The sequence below is a fragment of the Neodiprion virginianus genome, chromosome 4 (genome assembly GCF_021901495.1).
Source record: "Neodiprion virginianus isolate iyNeoVirg1 chromosome 4, iyNeoVirg1.1, whole genome shotgun sequence".
NCBI lineage: Eukaryota > Metazoa > Arthropoda > Insecta > Hymenoptera > Diprionidae > Neodiprion > Neodiprion virginianus.
Window position 1 is genome coordinate 24,875,074 of NC_060880.1, and position 13,838 is coordinate 24,888,911.

Sequence of the window (13,838 nt, forward strand, 5' to 3'; positions counted from 1 at the left end):
TACGGCTATAACTTATCCGAATAAAACACTTACAAAAATGGTTATGCATATGTATTTATTATTATTATTATAGACGCGTTTCCTAATAAAATACAAACTTCTGGGTCACCCAATATTTGGGCTGTGTCAGAAAGACGATATTCCGACAATCTCTTATTTTTTGTAAACAAATGAAAATGTCTGTCAGCTGATATTCCGTTAGACGGTGAACCGCTGAGATACGTAGACAAATGACTACCCTAACCACGCTTAAACAAAATAACAGTAAACGACATCGGGCTAGTCAACAAATTCAGCTAACTGCAAATCGTTGATTTTACAAAGTAAATTGTGGCAGAATATCGATAGCGTAAGCGTTAATATTTCACTAGTTTGTTGAGAGCATGTCTTCGTCAATGACGGTTGTCGTCAAGAAACGGGAACGCACACAGAATTGGATACCCGAAGAAAAAAACGCCCTGTTTTCCCTTATAAAACTCCACGCACGAGCCATTGAGAACAAGAAAATTGACGCTACGGCATCCGCCATGAAAACCCTTGCCTGGCAGCAAATTCACTCCGTTTTTCGGGGTAGATTTTCAACGGACAGAGATATCGTCAGAATGCGTGAACAGTGGCGGCGTATGAAGGCGCAGGCCAGACTCGAAATTTACTCCTTCGCCGAAAAGGTCTGTGTATGTGTATACCTACTTGAAATTGTAATGATTTCAAAACAAAAACATGATGAAACGAAGATACGTATCAAGAGTGCAGCTGAAGCTAATCAAGTTGAACTTAATTTGAAAACTTCCCGTGACTTAGAAATCAGAGTTTAGATACTGAATTTCAACTGTGAATACCTGTATTATTAACAACAGAGCAATATTATTGTTCTACTGCCTTTTCAACACAAAATTCATGTATAAGGTTTGAATTTTGAATTTTGATTAGAATTTTTTACAAACCGTCTTACGCATATTTTTTTCTTGAGCTCGTTAATTGCTGAGAAACATCAGTCTTGAACTCCAATTAGACATTTACAAGTAAATTATTATATCATTCGTGTGAACCAAGTAAAAATGGTCACACAAATAATAATTAATCAACAAATGGCATCAAATTATCAATTTCAGATGTTCATACGTGCATATTGATAAGATCGGAATCGAACAAACTTGGACAAATATATAATAGATCTACACGCCGTGAAGACTCGAACTCAAGAAATCATTGTGTTTCTTCTTTTTCGTCTTCTTCCTTTTTTCTCCTTCATTCCTTGCCTTTTCTTTTTGTCACCGTTCATTCTAAATTGTGTAGATAACTCTCTCTCTCTCTCTCTCTCTCGTTTCACTTACTTTCGCGTCAAAATCCAGAATTTTATTTGATTTTGTTGCCGCTTATACTATAATACTTATACTACTGACACGGGTTGACGGCGCAACTTCCAACAGGTTCGAACACTTGGACCGGAAGAAGCGTCGAAGAATCAGCCCTCGACTCTTTCGATCGAAGTATGGCGATTGATGGAAACATCGAGAAACCATAACGACGAAACTGGATTGTCGAATGGCAGTGATCGAGATGAGAAGGCTGTTAGACCAGAAGGTTTTCAAAAACTGCTAGACAACATGACAAATTCATCAACCCCGACAGTATCGGTGCACGAAATGAAAGTCGAAGCCAACAGCGATGGATTTAATGAACACAATGACGAACAGCCGAGAAACTCGACAGAGCAATTATTCCAACAGCCGAAAAGCGAAAATGGACAATTGGAGACAACGGCAACAAATCGAAAGAGGACCAAGATGAACGAGGATTCGCTCATGAATATCGAACAAGGTGAATGTTTCTACATGTTTCGAATATTTTATGGAAATTTTATTTAAATTTTAACTTTCATCGTTCGCTGTACATCTATGAACTGACTTCACGGATCTAAGTGATTCGAAGCAGAATATATGTTTCTCGTGCAGAAAGTTCTTCAAGCTAACACAATAAAAATTACCGTTTTGTACAACAATTCAGGTTGTTTTTTTCACCGAAGTTTACAATTATGTTTTTAAAACAGTCGATTATTGATACATAATACGTTGCCTTGAAGGACTTTTAGAATGAAAAGCAATTTTCCGGAGATGCCAGTGAATTTTCGATGTTTCAGAGATTCCTTTTGAAATTTAACTGTCACGTGGTTCAGATTTTCAGTTGAATTTTAACGTCTCCGATACCTTTTTTCATTACGAACATCACTACTCTGAAATGCTTCTCTTGTATTTATACCGTATAAAATGTGAAAAAAATGTGTTCAAAGACCAAGAAAAAACACTTCAAGCTGCCTCCTCATGCCTTTAATTTTCATAACACCAAATCCATTCACTAACTTCAAAAATATCGATGTCCGCGTAATGTGAAAATTGAAGAGGTGGGCCAACAAGTGTCCGAGTACGTTGCTCCAATTTCGACCAAGGTTTTCAATTTATCTATTTTTTTTTTAACCAGGCGGGAGTGGAGAATGCAGCAGTGATGTGTTTTCTCAGCTTTATCAAGAGTGCCAGCACAGCGATGTGCAGAAAGCAATTTGGATTTTCGAAGCGACGCAGCAACAGCACAACTTGAAACTTGAAATGCTCCATCTCGAGCTGCAAAGAGCTGAACTTCAAAGACAGGCTGCTCTTAATGAGCTCAAAATTTCGGAGCTCAAAAAACATCTGATCGAAAATCAAGCTGCTGAATTTCACAGGTAAATTCGTACGTCTGGAATGAATACACGAGACGTTGCGCGATCGTGTCTCACAATTTCTGGTTTTTTTAACTAAGTGCTTATCTCGTAAATATTTTTCATAAAAAAATTTCAATCATAGTGCCTGGACTCAATGCATATACTGTGAAATATCTTTTTTATTTACTTCTGCCTGTAGACTGTATTGTACATGAAGTTTCTGATACTAGCAAGTTTGAACAATTTCTGTTATTAATTCTGATCGCATATAATATAAACAAAATAGTTATCTGTTTTGGATTTGGCCTGAAATGATTTTTGATCGCAGAATTTTTGAGAATTTCTTTGGGAAATTTCACAAATGGCGTTTGTTTTGACTTTAAAAATTTATAAAAAAAAATGGTCGGATATAAAAATCTCATATAATTCAGGAGTGCAGTTTAGAGTTATGACAATCGTATAAAAAATTATGGACAAAATTAAAGCTGGTGAGGGAAAGTTACTTGTTGAGTTGACGTGGAATATAACTTATGTAAGTAATGACAATTCTATTGTTATCAACTGTATAATATCAAATTTGACGTTCACCAACTACATAAGACTATTAAAATAAAATAGTATATTCATTCCTCACTAGCTCTTCCAAATCATAATTTTTCGCCCTGTAATTAATTGCAAGTGTTTCAGCCCCTTTGGAGCTACTTTTCGCACCTTATTTTGTTAATGTTGATCACGTAAGATTCGCCAGACAATTTTTTGCGAGTGAATTCTCGAATGTTATAAAATAATACTCAGAAATTATACACAGCTGTTAATACAGGCTAGCACAGCCATAACACCTGCAGGTAAGTCAAAGCTGTGACAGTTGAGTATTTAATATATTGTACATATTCCCTTGAATATTCATGAAATTTTAAATTTTTGGGAGCTGAAAACCCTTCGTTGTCTACACTAATCGAGGAAGTTCGAAATTTGTGCGTCAAGAATCCCTTGCCAAAATAATTCACACGTATCACCGAAATAATTTGAAAGATTTAGTTTGCCTTGCACCCCTGAATCAAATTTGCGATAAAGAAAGAAATTGTGAACTCAAAATAGCATAACTGTACAAAAATTGCAATTGCTACAAAAATCGGGGTTACTTGCATAAGTATAAATCGAATCGCGTAGAGACCGACCATAAGACTGACTTGTCTTCATGCTTTTACGAAGCTTCATTGACGATCTAATTGTAAACTTAAAATATTTTCAATATATCGAGTAGGTGACGATCTACCAACAACCTTACAGAATATTTTTGGAGTCAAAAATTCAAAGATTGTACTGAAAGTCATGCCGTTTTTACACATTACGAAGATATATAAGGATTGGTAATCTTATGTAAAGTAAAGGCATAGTAAGGAAAGTCAAAAAGACCGGCGGGAAATTGCAGTATTTTGCTTTGCCGACTCGATTTAATATTCGAATCTCACAAGATGGGTCGGTAAGTGCAGAGCAATAGAATTACCTACGGATCCACCCAGACGGTGGAAATATTAGCTCAGAGCTGAAGGTCTTTATATATCATCAGTCAACGGATTCGGTGGTTCGATTTCTGAATACATGGTACAATTTTCATGTTTTTGCTTATTGTCATCGTAGCCTGCAGTGCTGCCACCGCTTATGACGCGTAATTTTGTAACCAACGGTCGTGTCCAGTTCGTGGACATTCCTCGGCAGTCAGTATTCTTCCTTCGCTCATAACCCGCGTTTCGAACATAATTTTATAAATCTGTGAAAATTCATCGTAGTGTTGCACAGTGTTTCTGAATTCCTGATCGAACATGCAGCGTATACCAACCGTCTTATCGCGGAACATGGCGTTCCTCAGGTACCGAAAAATACACAATATTTTATTATGATTACCGTACCAAAGATCGACAGATCGAAATTATTCTCCCGGCACAACGGTGCGTAACCGGCTCACCCTGCGCTATTTTCGCTGCTCTAGCTCTTTAGCCGTCTGCTACTAGTTGCTGGCTGATTGTCAAGCAATTTACGCTACGGAATGCAAAACTTGTGCACATACGTTGCTCGTTTGTCGCAATGCTCGACAAGACAGACAGTTTCGTTAATGATAAATCGAATCACATGCATAATCCGTAGTCAACTCAAATTTATAGTATTACATAACCCAGTCATCCAAATAAAGCAGGTATAATGACCTTACGCAACCCAATGAGAAATGCATGTACGTAGGTGTGTATTTACCCGACACCTACCAAAATGCGTCACCCCCAAGTGCGTTGTTGGTAGAATTTATTTGCGTCCTATTGCAGACAAAGTACGTCGTTGGCCAGAAGTGGTGGGGGCCAAACCCAGACTAGGCATACTCCAAGTGTATGGTGATTTATTAACCCTTCGAGTCTGACACACTCTTTGGTTCAAAATAAAAAATTTTGTTTCAACTGGTGAACATTTCTTTGGGTTAAAATACACGAAGACTGGGAGTTTTGAAACAGTTTGTTTTTCGATATCTGTAGCCAAGTAGATATACTGTATAATATACTTTGTCAAATTTTTTGAGAATTTTCTGATCGAAATATACAAACATATTCAATAAATAGCCATTACCCTACCGTGTCAAGTATACCCATCACTAAAGAATTAATAAACTGCATGCAATTATCCACGTAGACTATCATCCCTCGTTACAAGACTTTCCACGATGATTGTATCCTGCTATTTTTTCAGCCACATGAGAATGTCTGGTGAACCAGGTAGTGGCGCAGGAAAGGGTGGTGGTGGCGGTGGCAGCATCAGGGAAGCTGGTGGAAGTTTTGGCAAGATGGAAGCAGCACGCGAAGACCAATACTTCTACAATCAGGTATAACGCTAGCATAGGATAGGATAGCTGTTTAAGCAGTCCTCAACACCATTCTTCATTAACTTGAGAAATGAAAAGTTAGTAGGAGTTTGGCAAGTTGAAATAAATTCAGAGTTTTGTAACCTTGAAATGATTATAAAAGAAATAAGATTGCAAAAAGTGAACATATTCTTTTATTTGTTACATTTTCTTGCAAGCAATGAACCTAAAATGAAAAAATAACAGCTCTTCCTAAAAAAAAGATAAAAATTATTCTTAACGTTGATGTGGTGATCTTCAACCTTTTATGTCACTATCAATGTTTGATTTTATAAAATTAATGACTTTTTAAGATATATTTCATGATACTCCTATTAACTGAGGAAAATTTTTTTTCTCAACCTTGTCATTATGTTTCAACAATTAGTTTATGCAATTGTTGCAAAATTGACTGATAGATATGTTGATTGTTTCCATGGAGACACTGCTTGGAATGAATAGAAAAAATATGTATTTTACTATTGCTGAATTATGTTAGCAAAGATACTTCGAAGCTGTCTCAAATAATTTGATGAATGACTTGAACTTTTGGAATGGCAAAACCAAATAACGAAGTTGAAGTCAGTAATGTTGACGTAACAAAAGATCAAACAAAAAATTTATATATTTCAACTCTCGCATTAATTTGAAAGAGTTGAGTTTGCAAACCGTGAATGTGTTTTTCCTTATTATGCCTCACCAAATGTTATATAATCCCAAAATTGGGCAGTAAGCAGACTTTTTATAATTGCAACATTGTATAAATGTTACAAAATTCATTTTCACAAGATATATGTGAGTAATTACCAAGATCAAAAAGTTGAATTTCAATAGCCAACATAAGAGGTTGCGTCATATTTGTATTCCATAGGATAATTCTCACGCACTTTAATATGCAGTCACTGAATTTTCTTTTTCTGTTCTAGCAAAAGGAGCAGTTGAAAAATCTGCGTGACGGTCTTCATGATGAGATCTCTTTTCACGAGGAACAGATAAAGCGTCATCAGGAGGCCATAGAGCGCCACAAGGCTCGAATTGGAAAGATGGAGAAGTAAAAATGTATGCAGGATTTGACGAATAGCTGAACCGCCATACATCAAATTAAATCATTGTATTTTTAATGTCAATGATAGTCAATGACATCTTGAATGGAATTTTTTTTTTTTAAACTATTAAATCTTTAAATATTATGTAGAAATAAAGTATACAGCTTTTCATAGTTAAAAAAGTTGTACGAACTCATATTTCATCATCCAAAACTATGTTATAATTAAGCTTTGAGCTATTGCACACTTGGCATACTAGCTCCCAGCTTTAACTGAACTAATTCAACGATGCAATTCTTTTCTATTTCTAATATTTTTGGTTTTGTAAGTTCCAATTGCTAGTATAATACTATCTGTATCAGGTTTTATCACATTGTCACGTTATAAAAATGGGAATTCCACTTGTTACATATGGGTCTGACTTTCTTTCATTTTGTACGACATTGCTTCGGTAGCCTAAATACTGTAAAAATGCAGTTCAAAAATCATTGTCAGGCAGATATGCAATACCGCTTTGAACTATTTTACTTCAAAGTACACTCGCGTAACTTTACGAGCGTACAAAATAAAAATGATCGTTGAATACGCGGATATTCTTTGCAAAGTAAAAAAAATACAAATTCATTTCGAAAAACAACTGAAACTTCTTATCCCTGTTAAGGTATTAACAGTGATGAGTATCAGTTGAAAATGACTCTAACCCAAGTTCAAATCTCGACAATACGAGTCGAATAATATTAGCCTCAGTCAACGACGCATCTGATAAATAATCTTCTAACGTTATAGGGGTTTGTCATAATATCGCCACGGACCTACCCTATCATAGTCACGCATCGATCGAACTTCTGCCGACACCAGAGCTTCGCCGTAAATCCGCACAGGTGGCACTACCGGTGGCAAGATGGCGCGTAATACAGAAGAAGCGGGGACGACCGTTGCGCCCTCAGTGTCGTAGGATTCATTGATCAGTGTGGTGTGTTCGCATTGTTGCTCTCGAGTTTTGGTGGTTTTTCGGTTGTATTTGATTAGTTTTGTATTTAACGAAATAAAGTGAAACTCTCGGGCTCAGTCCAGGGCCCTCCCCCTCCCTCGCGAAGGAATAAACAAAAATGCACCCAAGGATATACCTGTTTCTGGCGTTCGGAGGCGTTATTTTATCGGGATGCAACGCTGCTGCATCAGAGGTAAGTGAACGTCTGTCACTTTTCATTTTCCCTCGGTCTTCACCCCGTCTAGTCTCTCGCATCCCGAGTCATTCCACTCGAAGCATTTCGATTCATTTCTCATCACGAATAATACCTGCGAAGCTTACCTCGCTCGTCCGTGTTCGTTGAATATTTTTTCGACACCTTTCATCCCTACGAGCAGTTCGAAAACTGGCTAACGCGGCAGACGACGTGATCAATTGACCGACCCTCGCGTTACGGGGGAAAATGCATCGCTTATGGTATACGGATGCGGCTCTAGGAAATCTCCGCGAGAACGGAGAACCATGTGTGACGGACGCGTCCTATAAGCGGAGCGACGAACCTCCCCGCCAACCCCCTCGTGCCCTCTGATGCCCTGGTAAAGAATAATTCCCGACCCGATGACGGGATATTACATCGCGTAAGCAGAGTCTATTTAATTCAATACAATCCTGGTCTACGTCCCCGTGATTGAAAACGGGCAGAAATTGATAACAACGATAGCGAACGGCGGTGGTTGAATGATAATATATGCTCGATTGTAAAAACAAACGAATAAGGAACGAGGAAACGCGCGTTCGAGATGTAAACAATTGCGTCAATGAAACACCGGGGAGAGATGTTTGCAATCTGGAAAACCGGGAGGAAGGTCAAGAAAGTCAGGGAGCTTGATTACAAAATTCGCATTTCAGATCTGAATATCCGGTAATCCTAGTTTCTTTCTTACTTTTTCATATCGAAGCTACATTACCGCGACGGAAAATGATTTCTGGGAAATGCTTGCGCTAAATCATTCATATTTATTCGACAAATTACAAATCTTTTTATATCTCACTTGAGGCTATTTATGGACTGTACAAACGATGGGTTTTGTATTTAACTATTTTAAATTACATTTAATGTGGAGAGCGATGAATTTTGTAAACTGCTTTTTGCATGAACTCTGTTGATGCACTGTTAGAAATGCGGTGTTATATGTAACAACGAAAATATTCTATAGAAGTTCACACCATTTTGGTGTTGATTTTAAAACCACTTGGTGTCAAGAATCGAACGATTTACATCGATGATGTTTCATTTTACACTAATCGGTGTGGACTTATATTGACACCGTTATTTTTCTCACAGTGTGAACGGTAGCGTTTTATCAAAACCGAAAATATGTTCCATATCTGAACGTGCAAATTGCAATATGGCACAACAAAAAACTCGACGTTTTTAACCGCGATGTTCAAAGAAACGAATAAAAGTGAATTGTATATTTTTTCACACATTTCATTACGAGGTTTAAATTCGTAACGTTATCTTGAGGAAAATTTTTCATGTTAATCGCCTCTTTGATGCAGTCAACTGTAAACGAAGCTTGAAATTAGGAATTTGACCAAGCAAAGCTTGTCACTTATATTTTGTGAGAGGTAGTTGTTAGTTTGCTATGCTTCGATATTTTAACTTTATACACTTAAACCCCGTAAAATAACCCATTCTTAGTTTGTATTTGTATTAGTAGTTTGTATATTTGCGTACCAATGAAAGATGGTTTTGTTTCTATTACTTTTTCACCATGGGAGAAAAAATGTTACGAAAACGTTATGGGTTATAAAATAAATAAATGACGGTTGTATCAGACCAGATTAGACTCGCCAGAAAATTGCGGTAACTTCCGTAAATATTAAAGAATTTCGTTATTCCATTAAAGGGAAGTTTTCTACTTGACTGCCGTCAAGGAATATATTTCCAGCCAGCTACATAAGCGTTCGGAAACGCGCGTATACAAGAATGTATCGTTGCATAATCCATTTTTCAGAACATATTACATTCCGATCATGATTTTTACCTCAGTTATGGTGTTGCTGTAGCTTCTGACTAATTAGGAAAACACGGAATCGCAAAGTGGTCACGTAATTTATGGAAAGGACAAAACATTTTGTAATTAGTGAGGGAATTTTATAGTGGCATGATAGAAAAGTAGAGACTAGACAAGAACAATATTTTCCTTCGCGTGCTCAATTTCATGACCCTTAAATATATGGATTCACGGATTTTTGAAAACTGATTAGTTCGGAGTTTTATTTATTAGATACTCCAATTCGTACTACTAGTTGGAATTTTACCCAAGAGAAATTCATAATTTGGTGAGGGAAAATCGGGGAATTTAAGAAAAAATATTTATAGTCGGTATGATTGAAAACCTTGAATTTGCAATCGCAGAGAACGGTACTTTTTATGCAGACTATAATAATAAAGCAAAATACTTGACTAGAAACAGGACAAAAAGTTGATAATCTGTTTGCAATTCGTTCACGTGGAAAAGTCCCTCCGAATTTTATAAATTTTGACAATCAGAAAATGTTCCAGGTGGGTGAGCGAACATGAGTTAAAGAACACAAATGATTATACAAAAGGCTCGAGAAGTGCTCTTGCAAACGAGTGAACATCATACATCATACATCATACATAGTATTAAAGTTGGAAACCATAGTTTGGATGTTCGGATGTTCAGAAAGTGACGTCACCCAAAATTTTTTCTTCTCTCGACGTCATCATCTATAGTAATCGTAACGACGAAAATCAGCTAGCCGAATTCCTCAGTCTCGAAACAATCGCGCAGTAAAGCGGACGGATGAAAATCGCGCTCGGCAGATTTCGAGTACCGGATTCTCTCTCTACCTCCTGGACCCTGCTCTGCGGGTCCGCTACCCGGTGAAACTTGACTTCCAGAACAAGCGCTCCGTAGTTCTGGCCGTCCAGGTCCTTGACCTGGTGATTTTTAACCTTCAGGACTAATTTTTCGTAGTTCTGGCTGTCCAGGTCCTCCACCTGGTGGATTTTGACATCCAGGAAAAGCGCTCCGTAGTTCTGGCTGTCCAGGTTCTTGACCTGATGACTTTTGACCTTCTGAACTAATTTTCAAGTTTACAAGTTTGATTATTGAAAACGTCATGTTTTGTACCATCAAACCGATATGCTTGCTTCAGATAACATTTTGAATTGGAAAAGAAAACCGAACGACCAGGATCAACAAACTGCGATTGGAGAGTAGTTCGAAATAATAGAACAACGAATTTGTTTTTCCATTTACACATCTTGCAATTCATTCACCATCGTTTAGAATTTAGTGTAATCAATGAATCACGTACGTACTTGGCATACTAACAGGTAAAAGCGATGAACTTGTTTAATGTCGTCAAAATCCTAGTAAAAGATGGAATTTCCAGTCAGTCAAATTTTTCTTTCTTTCGATACTCAAAGTGCGTTTTTGGCACAGGGGCTAAAGAGGCGAGGGGCAATTATTCATAAAAACTATAAGGATGCAAGCAAAGTCTTTCGGTGTAATATTCGATGGAACAGACTTTCATCACGCGCGTGATGATTGCTTTACGTAAATCATGGATGGGGGGATATTCGTCTTGCTCGCGAGGGTTGCGGACACGAAGACACCCCTCACGTGATTCACTCGGTTTTTGCATAGGGTGCAAAGTGCGTGTGTTAGTGCCTGTGAGAGGTGATTCGTTCGTTGGCCGGTTTGGCAGTGGCGTATTTATAAAAACGTAGATCTCGCGTACAAACCAAACGCGAAAGTATCCAAATAAAAATATGTTACAACGACGAAGGTTGAAAGTAAATAGCTACCAAGGTCGATCGATTTGAATTCAATTTAAGTTTCGTTTCTTCACGTTTTTTCAACTACGCAAAGTCCGCTTATCAACGAGAATCTTAGGTACGAGTGATTTTGTTCGTTCCAAAGTTAATTCTTAACAAATTGACCGAGATCGATTTTCATCATCGGTCTTCAATTTGTGTAATAAAACCAATTTTCGCAAGACGGTATAGGCTGTGATTAACGAACTTATGTTTCAATAAAAAAAAGCATATTGAGACGTTATTTTAAATTTATTTCTGGTTATCTCCTCAGAGTATCCCCCGTACTTATACCTACGAAACTAGCCCTGCTATTAATCCATAACAAAGAAACAACACGAGCATGGCATTTCAAACAAGAAAACAATAAAGAGATATCTTTGTAAGGTCATTAATATGAACAGATTTTTTTTTTCAAGTCGAATTTGCAGTGTTTTTTTTTCACAATGATTTTATTTCAAAGAAGAGACATAGTTCTCATATACAATTCAATTTATATTAATCAAATTGGGTCCCACCTTTGAAACCCTGATTTTCAAATTCAACTGTTTGATAATTTTTTCACTCGACTGTACGTCTGCAGAGATGCAGCCTTAAGCGGTTGGGCCAACCCACATGGAATAGTATAAGATTCAATGGGAACGATTGTCGTACTAATGTGAGGGATCCCTCTCGCCAGAAGCCCACGCCGACTGTAATTACACCATTTTAACCTCGCTAATGCCGGATCTTCGCCGCTATAACGAAATTGCGTTTGTATCTCCTCAATCGCTGGCTTGTCGCGGCGACGCGGTGTACTTAGACTGGGAATTATAGAGAAAGGAAAAAGAAGAAGAGGACAGACGGAGAGAAAGCGAGAGAAGAAGAGTTGGAAGGAAACTCATATATCTTTTCAATTACCTGCGACCTCCTTGCCCCGCGATTCCGATTCCCTGTAGGTGTAATTATATTTCACTTGTATAAGTTTGCAGGGAATTGGACTGCGAGAATTTTTTTTTTCCCGTTATACAACCTCGCCAACTCACCTATATCCATGCATTAATTCTTTTACTTTTTTCTTCATATATTTTTCTCGTTACTCGCCCCTTTGTGGATTTCCGTACTTTCAATTAATCGCACGACTTGTTCGTTCTACGACCCACTCCAAAGTTTCCCTCATCAATCGCATAATGTCAAGTGCAACGTGCAGTTCGGTGCGCCAGAACTAACAATATGCAAGGGCGAGTTCAGCCCTGCACAACCTGCAGCTCGACTCGACTCGATCGATAAAAACGAAGAGCGTATAACTCGTGAATATAATTATAACGACCGGAGCCCTCACAATGAATTTTTGTTTGAAGTTAATCGTTCATTCCCGTTCACAGATTCTTCACCCATGTCTGATTCCCGCGTTTCTTTATACAGCAGCCAGCCAAATTATCCTCCCTGAACGCTGTCAACTGTATAACAAACTACGATATGATGTCGTATTACGATGTACAAAAAAGATGTGTATCAAAGCTGTAAGATCATGTCGAAAAATACGATGAGATGTTTGAGATATTTCATGTAGCGTCCATTACGCAGATAAAGAAAGAGAAGAAAGATATCCTTTACAGTTTCTTGGGTGAGGTAAAAAGAACTTATCCCTGCTGCACGTCGGGTCCTCGTTGACCCTCCTCGGTGTCGCGGATCGATTGCTCGTCGCAAACCTTTCTAACAGTGTAAATATGTGCTCGATCTCGTAGCTAAGTTGTGTCCGCAGCCACGGCTTATCCCGTAACTTCTCTATGCTTTTCAAATCTTTTTTTTTTTTTTTTTAAGAGGATGAAAATACTTCGAGCAATTTGAGTTTGAGGGCTTTTATTATTTATAGTTGTAAGAACATTTTTGAATTTTTCAATAGAGATTAATAACAAAATAGCAGCATGGCGGAAAATTCTACCGTTTTTTTTTAATTAGTCATGCAGCAAAAAATGGTGAAATGAAGCCAAAAATTTCAGTGGACCCGATGGGACATTTTTTTGTTTCCGAACTGATTAGTATATCATGGACATCTATTAGACGAAAACTGTAGTAGCGGACTTGCAGAAATTAGAAATTTTTTATGGTGTGGTTTGATTCATAGGCTAAAATATTGATTAATAGTTAATAAAATAACCAAATCTCACTGATTTCGTGTTCAGTGACAGTAAACAAAAACACAATGATTAACGTATCACAAACATGTAACGAATACAACCCAATTTTACCAGGTTTTACAGTGAAAAAAAAAAAAAAAAAACGAATTTTGTCTACTTTGACGAATTCCGAAACATCGAAACGATTTTATCGCCCAAGGAAAAAAGCGCGAATACAATTTACTGAATTTTTTTTGTAAAACTTGAACTAAATTTTGCCATCGT

General features: G+C 37.5%; 3 protein-coding genes across 6 annotated transcripts in view; all 3 read left to right on the forward strand.

Annotated features, from left to right (window-relative positions):
• Positions 1-42: 42 nt before the first annotated feature.
• LOC124302725 (uncharacterized) lies at positions 43-2,775 on the forward strand. Its single transcript, XM_046759174.1, has 3 exons — positions 43-668; positions 1,431-1,821; positions 2,479-2,775. The coding sequence occupies exons 1-3, from the start codon at positions 384-386 to the stop codon at positions 2,721-2,723; spliced, it is 921 nt and encodes a 306-aa protein (XP_046615130.1). The 5' UTR covers positions 43-383; the 3' UTR covers positions 2,724-2,775.
• A 1,631-nt stretch (positions 2,776-4,406) lies between these two features.
• On the forward strand, positions 4,407-7,033 carry LOC124302522 (ATPase inhibitor mai-2, mitochondrial-like). 3 transcript variants are annotated; one of them, XM_046758777.1, is made up of 4 exons: positions 4,908-4,936; positions 5,017-5,082; positions 5,432-5,564; positions 6,509-7,033. In XM_046758777.1, exons 1-4 carry the CDS (start codon positions 4,923-4,925, stop codon positions 6,635-6,637), a joined length of 342 nt encoding a protein of 113 aa, XP_046614733.1. In that variant the 5' UTR covers positions 4,908-4,922; the 3' UTR covers positions 6,638-7,033. The 3 variants fall into 3 exon arrangements, with proteins under 3 accessions (XP_046614735.1, XP_046614733.1, XP_046614734.1); XM_046758778.1 differs by having other exon boundaries at positions 4,912-4,936; positions 5,017-5,077; XM_046758779.1 differs by lacking the exons at positions 4,908-4,936; positions 5,017-5,082 and adding an exon at positions 4,407-4,568.
• A 535-nt stretch (positions 7,034-7,568) lies between these two features.
• The window catches only part of LOC124301783 (syndecan), a 99,887-nt gene continuing 93,617 nt past the window's right edge, over positions 7,569-13,838 (forward strand). For both annotated transcript variants that reach the window (XM_046757201.1, XM_046757202.1), the window contains exon 1: positions 7,569-7,812. In XM_046757201.1, coding sequence (XP_046613157.1) covers positions 7,738-7,812 — 75 coding nt within the window. In that variant the 5' untranslated portion in view covers positions 7,569-7,737. The remainder of the gene's footprint in view (positions 7,813-13,838) is intronic.